The 14,810-nt window shown below is 30.0% G+C and overlaps 1 protein-coding gene across 2 annotated transcripts in view; it reads left to right on the top strand.

The window, feature by feature from the left end:
- The window catches only part of LOC135964280 (uncharacterized), a 68,316-nt gene extending 54,576 nt beyond the window's left edge, over window positions 1–13,740 (top strand). For both annotated transcript variants that reach the window (XM_065516474.1, XM_065516473.1), the window contains exons 5-11: window positions 7,327–7,436; window positions 7,817–7,895; window positions 7,967–8,064; window positions 11,900–12,103; window positions 12,188–12,330; window positions 12,402–12,547; window positions 13,602–13,740. In XM_065516474.1, the coding sequence (XP_065372546.1) occupies window positions 7,327–7,436; window positions 7,817–7,895; window positions 7,967–8,064; window positions 11,900–12,103; window positions 12,188–12,330; window positions 12,402–12,547; window positions 13,602–13,707 (886 nt within the window). In that variant the 3' untranslated portion in view covers window positions 13,708–13,740. The remainder of the gene's footprint in view (window positions 1–7,326; window positions 7,437–7,816; window positions 7,896–7,966; window positions 8,065–11,899; window positions 12,104–12,187; window positions 12,331–12,401; window positions 12,548–13,601) is intronic.
- The last annotated feature ends 1,070 nt before the right edge of the window (window positions 13,741–14,810 follow it).

Here is a 14,810-nt window from a genome sequence, read left to right as displayed (position 1 = left end):
ACTTCCTTTGTTTAAAATTCAAAATTGAAAAATATATGGCTTTTTTAATCGCCATCTAAATATCAAATTTTAGTTCTAATTCAAAATTAACCGCTCTAAGTGTTAAACAAATATTGTATTTTAAATTTGCTCCTATAACATCAGTTGATGTCAAAAGCACATTTTCTATGTATAAAAATGTTTTCGGATCCAATAGACAACGATTTTTATTTGAAAATTTAAGTCAATATTTTGTAATTTATTGCAATAATAACCTTAATTGAAGAAGTGACTTTATATTTATATAAAATATCATCAAAAAACAACTCTCGAGGCCTTTTCATACCTTAAGTTATGTTGTATTTATTTTTTGTTATACTTGTTTTAGTTCATGTTATTTTTGTTTATTTTATGTTACTTTACCTTTTTAGAAATGAATTTTATTGATTTTTATTAAATGAGAGTATATTTTTTGGTTAAAAATTATGTAAAAGTTTGTTTTTTTAAGAGCATATTTTTAAATTTTAAGAGCATATTTTAAAGTTTTTACTGCATATTTAAAGCGCTTAAAACGCTTTTTTTAGAGCATATTTCAGGTTTCCCTGAAATAATCGAAAGATGTTATGTGGAACGAAATGAGATAGGAACATTTTTTAAAGATGTAGAAAGATGTTGGCACTCAGCCCTGTGTAATTCTTATGGGAAGATGTTAACATCTTTGCAAATTGATTGTAGATGTTAAATGTACGCTAGTGTAAAAACCTATTACCGTAACATATCGTAGTTTCAACCTCACATTCCATTTTTTACTGACAATGAATTTCGAAAGTGTTTACCATGCAAGCAACCATTATAGCCGTTAGTAACTAGTTATTTTAATGATGTCAAAGTAATGACTTACTTAACTAAATATTTAAAAGTATTTGCTGAAAATAATTGCCTCTAATTTTAAAAATATGTGTTAAAATGCTACTGTGCAAGTAGTTTAAATTCATTACACAGTACAACACATGATTTTGGGACTCAATTCTGACAATTGCACGTGAAAGTAGCCACAAAACTAAGAACTTCTGCATCATTAGTTTTGTCAAGTTGGCTGCCGTAATAATTTAATGACCATACGAATTTTTTTTCCTCAAGGTGGATTTTTATCACTTTTTCTATATTTTAGCACGGTTATATCTCGTATACCGTACGGAATATCTCTTTTGTGGCTGAAGCAAAGTTGTAGATATTGAATAGTAGAAAAAAAGTAGGGAACATACCTACCCGAAAAAGGTGCACCCAGTGCCTTAAAAATCGCAAAAATGCCCATTTTTTAATTTTTTTAACTAATTTTTCACTTTTTTTGTTCAATAACTGGATTAAAAATCCAATTATGGACCGATCACCATGAAATTAGGTCGTGTGATTTGTGTCTATATGAAAGTTATTTATCATGAATTTTGTATGTATACCATCATTTTTATAAGATTTATTCACTTTAAAGTGATTTTCGGAAGCGGGTCTTATATGGGAGCTATGAATAATTATGGACCGATCATAATAAAATTTTTTTGACATGAATTTTATATATATAAAACTTATTTTGAGCGAAATTTGTGTAGACACATATATAAATTAAACATTTATGACCGATAAAGTCCAATTTCGGGAGGGCATTTGTATGGGGGCTAGGTGAAATAATGAACCGATTTCAGCCAATTTCAACAGGCTTCGTCCATGGGCCGAACAAATTATATGTACCAAATTTTTTTATGATCGGTCCATAATTAGTCATAGCTCCCATATAAGACCCGCTTCCGAAAATCACTTTAAAGTGAATAAATCTGTTAAAAATTATGATGTACATACCAAATTCATGATAAATAACTTTCATATAGACACAAATCACACGACCTAATTTCATGGTGATCGGTTTATAATTGTATTTGTAATCCAGTTATTTAGCAAAAAAGGTGAAAAATTGGTTAAAAAAATTTCAAAAAAGGGCATTTTTGCGATTTTTAAGGCACTGGGTGCACCTTTTTCGGGTAGGTATGTTCCCTACTTTTTTTCTACTATTCAATATCTACAACTTTGCTTCAGCCACAAAAGAGATATTCCGTACGGTATACGAGATATAACCGTGCTAAAATATAGAAAAAGTGATAAAAATCCACCTTGAGGAAAAAAAATTCGTATGGTCATTAAATTATTACGGCAGCCAACTTGACAAACCTAATAATGCAGAAGTTCTTATTTTTGGGGCTACTTTCACGTGCAATTGTCAGAATTGAGTCCCAAAGCAATGAACTGAAAAATGTTGTACTGTGTTATATTACTATTTGAAACACTAACTTTTCTTTACCTAAATGTTCGTAAAGATACATTAAAGAAAAATATAAAATTGTTATATGTTCTTAAAGAAAGTTTATTTTTAATAAAAAAAGAGTTAAGTCACCTTTTCGACCAAAAAACAGCAAAAATCAAATATTTTTTGAATACTTAAATTGAAAAAATAATAATTAATAATTTAGTTGCCTAACCAACAAAACAAAAATTCAATTCCATTCGGTCCAAAAATCTGACCTATATTTTTAAAAAAGCGGACCAAAGTATTACAAAATTTTAAAATTTAAATTTTGAAATGCCTATAAATCGGAAATTGTTAGCACACACAAGCATGTTTTTTCAAGACCTAGCCGACCGCTTTCCTAAAATATAAAAATCTTTGAAATCGGAAACAAAAAAAATTCCACGTGTTCAAAAATTTTACATGTCAAAAGTACCCTACTTTAAGCCCCTATATCGCCGCCCCTGGATCATTTGTAGGGTTTATTTTAATAACGTAAACTCGAATACTCCTTGGCTACGCCCATGACAAATTTTATCCTGATCGAATGATCCATTTAGAAATGCCAGAATTATTTCCAAAAAAAATTTGATTCTGCCCCACTGTGCATTATTTATTTAAATAAAACATGCAATTGATGTTTTTACTTATATTTTGAATACTTACTTATTGTTAAACATTATTTAATAAAATGTCTGGTCTTGCCTCTTTTGGCCATTAAGTAGATTTGACTTAAATAAGTGTTTTTTTTTCTTTCTTGGTTTTCATAAAACCAAAATAAAACACTTCATTGGCAGTCAAAATCAGTTACACAGATACAAACCAAAAAAAAGTGACTTCATAATGTTCAAACGTAAAATTACGTGGGTTTTGCATAATAATGTTTTATTGTGCTTTTTAACATTTATTTTCTGCTCTTTTTCAGTGTATTTATTTTGTTAAATCATTGAACTCTTATTAAAGAAATGGTTGCATGTAGGAGTAAATATATAATATAAAACCAATTTATTACTTAATGTTTCTATATCAAATTTTTTCTTAATTTTTTTTTTTTTAAAAAAAATATTTTATTAATTTTAATTACAAAATTATAAAAATTTTCCAAATAAAATTGCTAACATTACTTAAAATCACAATTAAAATGATTTTGCCACTCCATTTACGCATTGGAAAATCAGTTACAAAACAACTGGGATTTAAAACAACAAATTATTATATTATTATTATTTAAAAACATTATCGCAAAACAAAACTAAAGGAAAACAGCCATAAACAAAAAAAAGCATTAAATAATAATTTACGCTCTGTTAAATACAATTTGCTGATACATTTACGTTTAACATGATTTTGGATGTGTTTTTTTATAATTTAACTATTGTTTTTTTCAATATTTTTTTTTTGTTTAAACCGGTAATACCACTGCTAAACAATGTCGGCCATCTGTATTTAGTTGTGAAAAACAGAAAACAAACCAAAATCCAATACTAAACCAAACTAATAAAACACTCGTGTGTTTTTTAGACCCCCCCCAGCTCCTTTCCGCAGCTATGTTGTGATACTTGGGCAACTGTCCATGCATAACCTGCAAAAATTGTATTTAGATTGCGCAATTGTTAGGAAAATTAAACAACAAAAAGTACCACATAAAATAAAACAAAATGAAACGCCACTAAAATTGAAATTATTTATTTATATGTAACAAACAATGTCTTTTTTACTTCCATATTTTGTTGAACAAAACTCATGTACAATATTCATTTGCACACTACAGCCCAGCCAGCAGCCCCGCAAACACTCAGAGAAAAAACATGGCTTAGAATGGTTGTGACAACTATAATGTGGTCTTTGTAACAATATATTGTTACGTTTTAACCTTTTCAAAACGTTGGTTTAAAAATTGTAACAACTCTTTATTTATTTAAAAAGTACAACAGCAGAATTAAATAGTCACTCAATGTTTTTTTATACACGTTTATAAATTCGCAGAAATACAGACACACTTTAATACGAATTCACTTGAAAAACACAGCACTCAGGTGATGTTTATTGGAAAAGCGTCTTTGATAAACTCACTAACGATTGCAACCTCTGCCACTATTTATAACACAGCCATCTGCACTCAAGATTGCTCTTTAACTGCCTAGAGCTTTCTAAAACATACGCCATCTGTGGTGTACTTTCTACAATGTTCTTTAACTGAATATTCGAATTCGAATATACGGTCGCAGCAAACAGCGTTGCCAACTTACGATCAATGGTCAACTGAAAGCTTTTATTCAATGTTAATAATGCCCACAGATATGTTACAGTTTGCTATTACAGCACTGCTATTTGAATGCATTATGCTACTTTTAAAGCAGCCGTTAAAATCGTTATATTTGAATTCAAGTACAATTTCGTAACAATATTGTTGTCGCTCACAAATTATTATAAAATTTGGAAATGATCTGGTCTCAAGTTAAATGCACAACCATAATATGATTGAGCCCAATCATATTATAATTGCAGCTTAGCCATAATATAGTTGTGTGCATATTTGATGCTATTACCACAATTATATTAGGGTTTTGTCCAACCATATTATGATTACACCTCAAAGTATTAAGATGACATGATCATATTATGGATTATTTGTGATCATAACATGATCAGGAATATAACAATGTTTTTATACAAAGGGTCTTCCAATGCGAATGAAATCTTTCATTCAATATTGTGAAACAGGCTTAAAAAGTATTTAATTGTAAAGTCGATTGAGTCAAATATTTATGATTGCATAGAAAATACATAATACACATACATGTATGAAAGATGTCACATTAGTGTTGATTGCAAAATAAAGTGACAGACAAAAAAAGACTCGTATCTCCCAGTTTTGCCCAAAGTCATGCACTTTTTTTGTATGGGCCCCCAAAGATTTGGGGCCTCAGTGTAATTTTTTCAAAAAAGTGATCATTTTTTCAGGCTCATATCTTGCAAACAGTTCAGAATTTTGGTTTATTCTCTGAGGCAAAGTTGTAGCCCTTGTCATAAAGAACAAAAATTTTGAACATATCAAAACAAAACAAGTAAGGTCAAGCCCGACCATATAATACCCTACACTAAGTAAAAGAGCAAAAACTTTTTTCTTTTAAAATTTCAATATTTTATATTTTTGAGAGATTATCGAAAGTGGGACTTATATGGGGGCTACTAAAAATTATGGACCGATCACCATGAAATTAGGTCGTGTGATTTATGTCTATATGAATGTTATTTCTGTTGAATTTTATGTTTATACCAACATTTTTAAGCGATTTATGCACGTTAAAGTGATTTTTGGAAGCGGGTCTATATGGGAGCTATGACTAATTATGGACCGATCGTAACAAAATTTGGTGACATGAATTTTGTATATATAAAACTTATTTGGACCGAAATTTGTGTAGATACATAGATAAATTAAACATTTATGACCGATAAAGTTCAATTTCGAGAGGACATTTGTATGGGGGCTAGGTGAAATAATGGACCGATTTCAGCCAGTTTCAATAGGCTTGGTCCTTGGACCGAAAAGATAATATGTACCAAATTTGATCGAAACATCTTCAAAATTGCGACCTGTACTCTGCGCACAAGGTTTAATCGACTCAGAAAGTGATTCTAAGTCGATCGGTATACTTTAAGGTGGGTGTATACCCTCCCCACTATGGTGGTGTAGGGTATAAAAACATTAATTTCAAGATAAAAATCGCAAAAAACTTTAAAAAATTCGATTGGTTTACCTTTTTTCCCCTGTTCTGGTCCATAGGTAGCAAACCGTTTAAAATTCAAGGAAACAATCAACAACAAAAATGTACCTAAGATCTTAATAAACAACTTTCTAGAACATATGAACGTCCTAGGAATGATTCTTAGCACCGTTTAGGTAGGTCAAAACTAAAGGAATTAAGTGTTTTGGGCCATAAACTATTAAATTGTTATAAACTAATGCATACTTTTAGGCAGCTTTATACAATTTATTTCTAAATTTTTGATCACCTATTTGAACTAGTTGATCACCACGGCTTCGCCCGGTAGCATTTACTAATGTTAGTTCAAGTTTCTCCAGCCCACGCACACCAGCCTGTTCTTATTTATTTGCAAATAAAATATCTAAATTTGTACTGCATACTTTAGGGAGCTTTTTATTACAGTTGACTGGACTCACAAAAAAAATAATTTCCGAGTTTTACCCAGAATTTTTTAATTTTTTTCTTTACAAACCATCTCCTGAAAATTTCGAATCGAATAAAAAAAAATCAGCCAAATCGCTCCAGCCGTTCTCACGTGATGACATTACATACATGGACCATTTCATTTTTATATATATGGATAAAAAGTTTGAAAAGTTGAAAAGTTTGATAATTACCAAAAAAAATCTATAAAATTTCTAAATTTATTTTAATTTTTTTTTAAAGTTTTTTGCTATTTTGATATTGAAGATGAAGTTTTTTTGATTTTATATGTTTACAATTTTTGTTCTTTATGACAAGGGCAACAACTTTGCCTCAGACAGTAAATAAAAGTATCACTTTTTTGCAATAATGACACCAAGGCCCCAAATCTTTGGGGGAACATAAAAAAGTGCATGACTTTGGGCAAAACTGGGAGACACGGGACATTTTTTTTTGGTCTTTTATCACGTAGTGGTGTCCGTATATGGTTATATGACCATGACTCAAAAAATTACACACAGTGTTATTGTATTGTATTCAAATCTTAAACAAATAATCAAACCATTAGAGTACAGAATGGTCGCATTAGCTCAACAAACATTTTCCTTATAAATTATTACAAACTTTGCTGCTGGTCTAATCAAATTTGCCACTGGCATGCAACCATTTTTATTTTTTTTTATTGATTTGCCATCTAAACAAAACTACAAACCTCTAGCAAAAAAAAAATTGCAACAGTTTAATAATTTTTATTGTCTTTACATTTTGTTTCTTCTCTTTTCTTGTGTTTCTTCGTTTTTTTGCAACAATTGACAGGGATGACAACGCACATGTAGTTTTGAAATTCTTGCAGAATGATCGACGTATAAGAGAAACGGTTTATGGTCATGAATACAAAATACGTGCCGAGTTTACTAAGCCAAATGGTAAGTATTCAAAAAACAGAAACTAAACAAAAAAATAACAACCAAACATCAAATCATACCCCAGCTTATTATTGATTTTCAATACAACTGATATTGAAATTGCACAAAACAACAGTTGTTGATTAAAATTTACTAATTTCGCCTAAGGCCTCTTAAGCTTTCTTAAGAGTTTGCTGTAGGTAAATTTAAGCAAAAAAAACCTAAATTGATTATTTTTTTTGTTTGAAATACTACTTAAGTAAAGTGGCTAGAATGTTGGTTTGTTTGTTTTGTTTGATCTATTTTAAGTTATTTACTTCCTCATTCTTTAAAAATCTATAAAAAAACTGGGTGTCTCCAAAAGATTTGTACGATTTGTTAATTTGATTTTCTATCTCTAGGTACCCATGGCATACGTGTGGGCAACTGTTTAGCTTTTGATAAGAAAAATCTTAGTCTGCCTTTAATTGATGAAAGAGGGTAAGTTTTTGTAGTTTTGGTAAGTGTTTTATTTTCGATTTTATTAAATCAATGTTTTAATTTTAATTTAGCTGCCCCTTGGACTCGGGCATTATCTCGCGTTTTGTACCAAGCACCGATGGCAACTATGCTGAGGCCACCATGAAATCTATGTTCAAATTCCCGGAAGGTAAGTTACAAAATATGATTTCTTATTTAATTTAGAGTTGATATACATAGTTAAGAGTTAACAAACGATATTCCAATTCTATTACAATTTTACACAATTTATATAAGAATTTCAACAAAAAACTTTTGGTAATTTTTGTGATTTGAAACTAGATATCAATTTGTTGAAATTACGGACATTACTTACCTTTTTATGTGGATAGTAACTGTCGAAAGTTAGATAAGAAGAGAGATTGGGATGCCAATGTCTATGCCAGTAGCAATTGGGTGCCCCGATAGACTAGATCATAGTGTTCTGGAATATCAATCCAAGGGTTGCGGGTTCGATTCCTGCCAGAGACTCTGGGTGTTTCTGTAGACAAGAAAAACGCTTTAAAATTTGTGTTTGTTTAAAAAACAAAGTTGTTCAATCCAGATATTAATTGTACCAGAACTACTTTTATTTTCCATGGCGTTCATACCATGCGATCTAGCAGATCATGTACATCTATCCATATATTCGAACCTGCGAATATATTTCCGGACATATCTCAGTGTATATTGAGAATCCAAAAGTTATATATTGACGTGCTAGTGGTGTTGTGTTCCTCGAACCGTAATATTTTTGATTTCTCATAAAGATGGTGTTTCGGGGATATTTGTAGGCAGCTCATAACAATTCTTAGGGTATATGACATCATAACTCTGGCGTCATCCATCATCACAAAACTCGACAAACGACTGACAACAACTTGAGCTGACGATCCATGTCTTAATTTTATTGAGAAGGATGTCCAGTAAGATAGTAGGAGACAGTAGGATAACTAAGAGAACTGCCATAATTGTTCTTAATAAATTGCTGAGGTTACACGCATTGATGAAATCATGGATGATTCACCAATTATCATAGAACATTAATTTGGAGGTTTAGATGGTTAAGAGAACCATAAATTAAATAATAGAGGTATCAGGACTCCGCTCCGAAAAATCCTTTCTCTATGATAATTCGAATGGGTTTATTTAAATTATACGATTGACGAGCACACAAGTAGCTCACTATCTACACAGGGAAACCAGATTCGTGGAAGCAACCGAATGTGTTCCCATCCGAATGATTCGGTTTCAAACATAGAATTTTTCTGTTCCAGCAACAGAAAATCAGTAAATTAAAAATAATTTAGGTTGAAGCAAATAAACTTTTGTTACCCCTTCTAAAATTTTGTAGCCACAACTGTAAAATTTTCTCACTAAGGCAGAATCATTCGATTAGAAAAAAAAGATTCTTACGAATCTGTTTTCTCTATGTACTGGCTTCAGATATTACGTAGCTCTCGGAACTCTTCTTTATGCAAATAAGATGACCTCTGTAAATTGTCTTGGCTTTAGTTCTTCACAGACTGGAAGGTTGTGGACTTTTTGAACAACGCCTAGTTTGGATAATATCTCTATAATAAAAACTCAAGTAACATTTGGCCAAAAGTCGTCTTTGTATGAGAATAATACTGTGTATGATCAGAAATAGATCTATCTGACTGTAGGCCCAAATTTGGCTACTAAACAGCACAAATTTATGTTCTTGAAATGATCTTATTATCATTGTCCAATCTTCTGATTTCCTGGTTCATCTGAGCAATCTGCATTTCGCTGGAATCTGAATTACATATGTTGGCATGATCGTCTATTAATATAATTGTGACTGTTTCGCGGAATTTCCTCTGGGTATAATATACATCTAATGGATACGGAAGATCAGTGATAATGCTTTGAACCTTGGATTAGCTTAGCAAAGCATAGTTTTGCCTTACCCTTTAACAATCAGATATAATATAAGAGAGAACCCATCCAGACCACAAATTGGCTATTACATAGCTTAAATTGATATTCTTCAAATGATCTAGCCAACGCACAGTGGCGCCCATATAACAAGTGAGGTTGCAAAAATCAAATATTGCATGTGCCCCTAAAAAATATTGAATAAACCTATTTTACAGTAAATTGTCCAACGATTTCAAATATGCTACTCTTATTACAATCAGATTTTTGGTTCAGAAGATATAGGCCCTAAAAGTTGACTAATTTTCAGTTTTCAAAAAAACAGACCATTCTTAGGTAATTTGGTTCGCTTTCAGATAAAATATATCGAAAATTATGTAACGGTCATTATTTTGGATTGTATTGATAGATACATATATTTATTAAGAATAAAATAAACAAAAATTGTACTGTTTGCTTTGTATTTGTCCAGGTAAATCGATATTTATAAAATTTTTAAAAAAGACATGCTTCCAAAAATGACATATGACCGTGAAAAAACCAAAAAAAAACATTTTTTTACAAAATTTTGGTTCAAAAGTTGTGATTTTTGCATCGAAAAAACTCAAATTTGCAACGTTTCGGCATTTCATTATTGAGAAACATTCAGATTTCCTGGCAGAACTGAGCAATCCCTGGTTTGCTGTTTTTCGCGGAATTTCCTATGGGTTTACACAGGCATCAGAGGGTTACTGAAGATCATTGATAATGCCTTGAACCTGAAAGGTTGTGAAGTTTGCAAATAACTCTTAGTTTTAACTTGTTTCTCTCTCCGGATACTCAAATAATATTCCGCTAAAAGAACCCACACACAGTGCCAATCTTTTCATACTTCTTCCTATGATAAAAACGATATCTCTCTGAATGTAGACCACAATTGATCATTAGATCATTACACCAATCTAGCTGGTCAGATTACTACAGTAAACGAAAACGCATAACATTTTATAATAATCCATATTCCATGTGTTTTTTATGCCGCCCACAGCTTAAAGTTTATTAAACGTTTTACTTTTGAACTGCTCTTTTATAATATAAAATATAGCTGGGCATGGTTACTGTATCCATTACAATATTGTTACAAGTTTTTTAACTATATTATAGTCACAGTAACCATTTACATGATTGTGGTAACCATAATATGGTTAATTTACGATTCACATGATTGTATCAACCATATATATGGTTACAGTAAACAAATATATGTTTGTGACAACCATTCATATGATGATATATGTTGCTCTAGGCTTAAGGCTTATCATAATCTGAGAACAACATGTTATGATAAAATTATTCATCATAAATATGGTTGCCACAAACATATATTTGTTTACTGTAACCATATATATGGTTGATATAATCATGTGAATCGTAAATTAACCATATTATGGTTACCACAATCATGTAAATGGTTACTGTGACTATAATATTGTTAAAAATCTTGTAACACTATTTAAATGGTTACAGTAACCATGCAACATTTCAACATTTTTCATTTGCCACCCCACAAAGTAGATATAGTATATATTCTAGATCGTTATAGATAGCGAAGTCGATATAGCCATGTCAGTCTGTTCGTCTGTATGTTGAAATCAACTTTCCGTATCCCCCAAATACATGATACATACATCAATATATCGGGAATTCTATCGGCCCACAAATGGCTGAGATATAAGGAAAAAAACCGGGACAACCTCGATTTTTTATCTATATCTGGATTGCTAAGTCATTAATATAGACAATATGGATATCTAATGATAGATATTTCAAAGTCCATTGCAACGATGTATATAAAACTATAATCGGGTCAAAATCGGGAAAAATCTTTTTTAACACGATTTTTTTCACTAAAAATTTTTTTTTTTTAAATTCTTTTTACAAAAAAAATTTGAAAAAAAATAATTATTTTTTTTACCTAAAAATATTTATTTTAAAGAATAACTTGATGAAGGGTATATAAGATTCGGCACAGCCGAATAGAACTCTCCTACTTGTTTTATTTAAATTTATGAAATAATTCCTCAACTAATTTTTGTTTATACCAGGTTCCGAAGTTCATTTACAATGTGATGTCATCCAGTGTTTTGGACGCTGTATCGATGAAGAAGACTGCACTCAAGTATCTATAGCAGGTGCTGGTTATGTTAAAGGCTCCTCTGTAGGACCACCAAGAAAAACCTATCCAAATGAAGAAGGCCAAAGTATTGCCGGAACAACAGTATTCGTCTTAGATCCCGCTGAAGCATCATGTTAGTATTACAAACTTGAGAACATACAAAAAAAAAAAAATACAATGCAATGCAATATAAAATAATTTATTATGATTTTCCTAGACACTGCCGCTAACTGTGAAGAGGGCATACGACCAACCTGGCTGTTATGGCTGGCCATTACCCTGGGTGTTTTGTTCCTTATCATGTTGTTGATGAATATATTCCTCTGCACAGCCATGAGTTGTAGTTGTGCCAATACAGAGGTATGAGAGACTGATGGATTTGCTAATTATTTTCTAATTTCTTAATAATGTGTTCGTCTGTTTGTTTGCAGATAATTGAAAAGGAGCCATCCATTATTGAAGAATATGATCCCTATAGAAGTTGGCATGGTAGTCAATATGGTTCACGTTATTCACTGCATGGACGTGATGCTCACAAAGGTTACACCAGTGGCGGTTCAACTATACATTCGAATAGGTCTGATAGATATTAAGCTCTTAAACAAAAAAAAAAACAAAACAACATAAACTGCAAACAGCAACAAATTAAGACAACAACACACAAACAAACAAACAAACACTACTCTTTTTTATAACTTTTTTTAAATAATATTTTCTTTTATTTTTTATTTTTACATTTAAATTGATTTGTTTGCAAATTTCCTTTGTACTAAGTGTGTGTGTATTGTGGTTGATGTTCAATGATGTTCATCGCATGCCTTCTATTACATTCTCGTTTTTGTTTTTCACTTTTATTTTTATTTATTTCCTTACTTTTTATTTATTTGGTCTTGAATTTCATTTTTTCGAAAGCATTTTCTCTATTTAAAACAAAACAAAAAACGTACGTACCACCAATAATCTGAAACTTATTTTTTTATTTGAAAAACAAGAAAATTATAAAGCAAAACAAAAATTGTTTGGAAACTTTGCCACTAAATAATGTATGTAATTTACTTTTAATTTTTATCTATTGTTTTTTAGCTTTAGTAGTAACTAATAAATACAAAATTCGATATATATTTTTTAAATTAAATTAAAAAGTAAAGGCAGTGGAGTATTTAAGCGGAAACGGAAGTTAAGACAAAGTAAATTTGGAAATTGAATTAAATACAAAATTATTTATTAAGAAAGCTTACAAGAAAATAAATTTTGAACTGAAAAAAATACTCCACTGCCTGGTAACAAATCTATAATTTCACTTTTATTTCACCAATTTATTCTAAGCATTTTGAAAACTTTTAAAAGTAACTAACGTATCTTCAACATTACCTACCAAGCTTTGGCCTTAAACCACAAAATTTGCCTGCCTAAAAAAGCGTTCTTTATTAAAATTCATTAAAAAAAAATCCTGCAAAAATTGTCTAACTAAATTAACGAAATTACAACAACTATTACAAATACATTTTATTTAGACAATTTTTCTCTAAAACCACAACAAATTTTAAAACTGAATTATGCAAATTTTTGAAAATGAATAAACTAAAATAGAAATTTAATAAATTACAAAAAAACTAAAAATTGTCTTGAAGGTCAATACCAATTGATAATGATCACTATGCCATTGTACACTCACGTCCTGGCTCAAGGCATTCCGGTGTACAAGGAACCCGTGCTCGAGGACCAACGACAAGTTGAATTGAAAAATACATTTTCTTTTAGTTATTAAAATTTTATACAAAAATAATCAAACAAACAAACAAAAAAAGGAAAATTTTTAAATAAAATTGTGTAAATAAGCGACAATGTTTTATATAAATTGAAAATAATCAAAAAAAAATATTTAAATTTAAGTTAAAAATTGTGTGTTCAACAGAAAAAATAGGAACAAATTTAGGGACCAGATAAATTATTGAAGAAAAGCTTTGGCAAAGCTTAAAATGTTCCAATATTCAACACTGAACTCTTTCTTCAAAGCAAGTTTAGTCTTTGTAATTGTATTAAATTAGAATGATAAAGAAGCTATTTACTATGCACTAACTGAAAAATTAAATTATTAACATATTTACAAAGCTTTGTTCTTCAATAAAGCTTAATCTATGTCAAAAGCTAAATATTAAGCTTACAATTTAAGAAAGCTTTATTTAAAGCTTATTAAAAGTTCTATAATTTATTTTATAGATATTTATTTAAAAGCTTTTGTTAAAGTGATCTTAAATTTAGAAATATAGCTTTCATTAAGCTTTAACTAAAGCCTTTTGAAACTTATATTAAAATAGTTTTAAATTGGAAAATATAAAAAAAAATATTTATTTAATAAGTTTTTTTTTAAATTTTTCAGACAATTTATATGAGCTTTAATATAAAAAAGATTTGAAAAAGCTTTGTCCATAGGAAGAGCATTATTTAGTGCTTATTAAAAGCTCTGCTTTTTTGTCATGGCTTTCAGAAAATTTACATGAGCTTAAATTTATAAAAAGCTTTGTCGAAAGCTTATTAATTATGAACTATAAAAGATTTCAGTAAAGCTAAATTTGCAAAAGGATTATAAAGTTATTAAGTAATCATCCAGATACAGTAGTTTTGACTTACCTGCCTTTCACTTAAGAGCATTTTGCATATAAGTGCACAAAACTTGTGTTTTGTATATTGTACATTGTTCATACCTGCACAATAAGATACGTGCATAATACTTTTGGAAGCTATAACTGATTTTCATGAAAAAAAATTTCATTTAGCTGCCTAATACAAAATTAAATCAAAACAAAATAAGGAAAATACGATTTTGAAAAAATGAGAAG

The sequence above is a fragment of the Calliphora vicina genome, chromosome 1 (assembly GCF_958450345.1).
Source record: "Calliphora vicina chromosome 1, idCalVici1.1, whole genome shotgun sequence".
NCBI lineage: Eukaryota > Metazoa > Arthropoda > Insecta > Diptera > Calliphoridae > Calliphora > Calliphora vicina.
The sequence above is the reverse complement of the archived record's forward strand: the minus strand, read 5'-3'. Positions and strand labels throughout refer to the sequence as shown.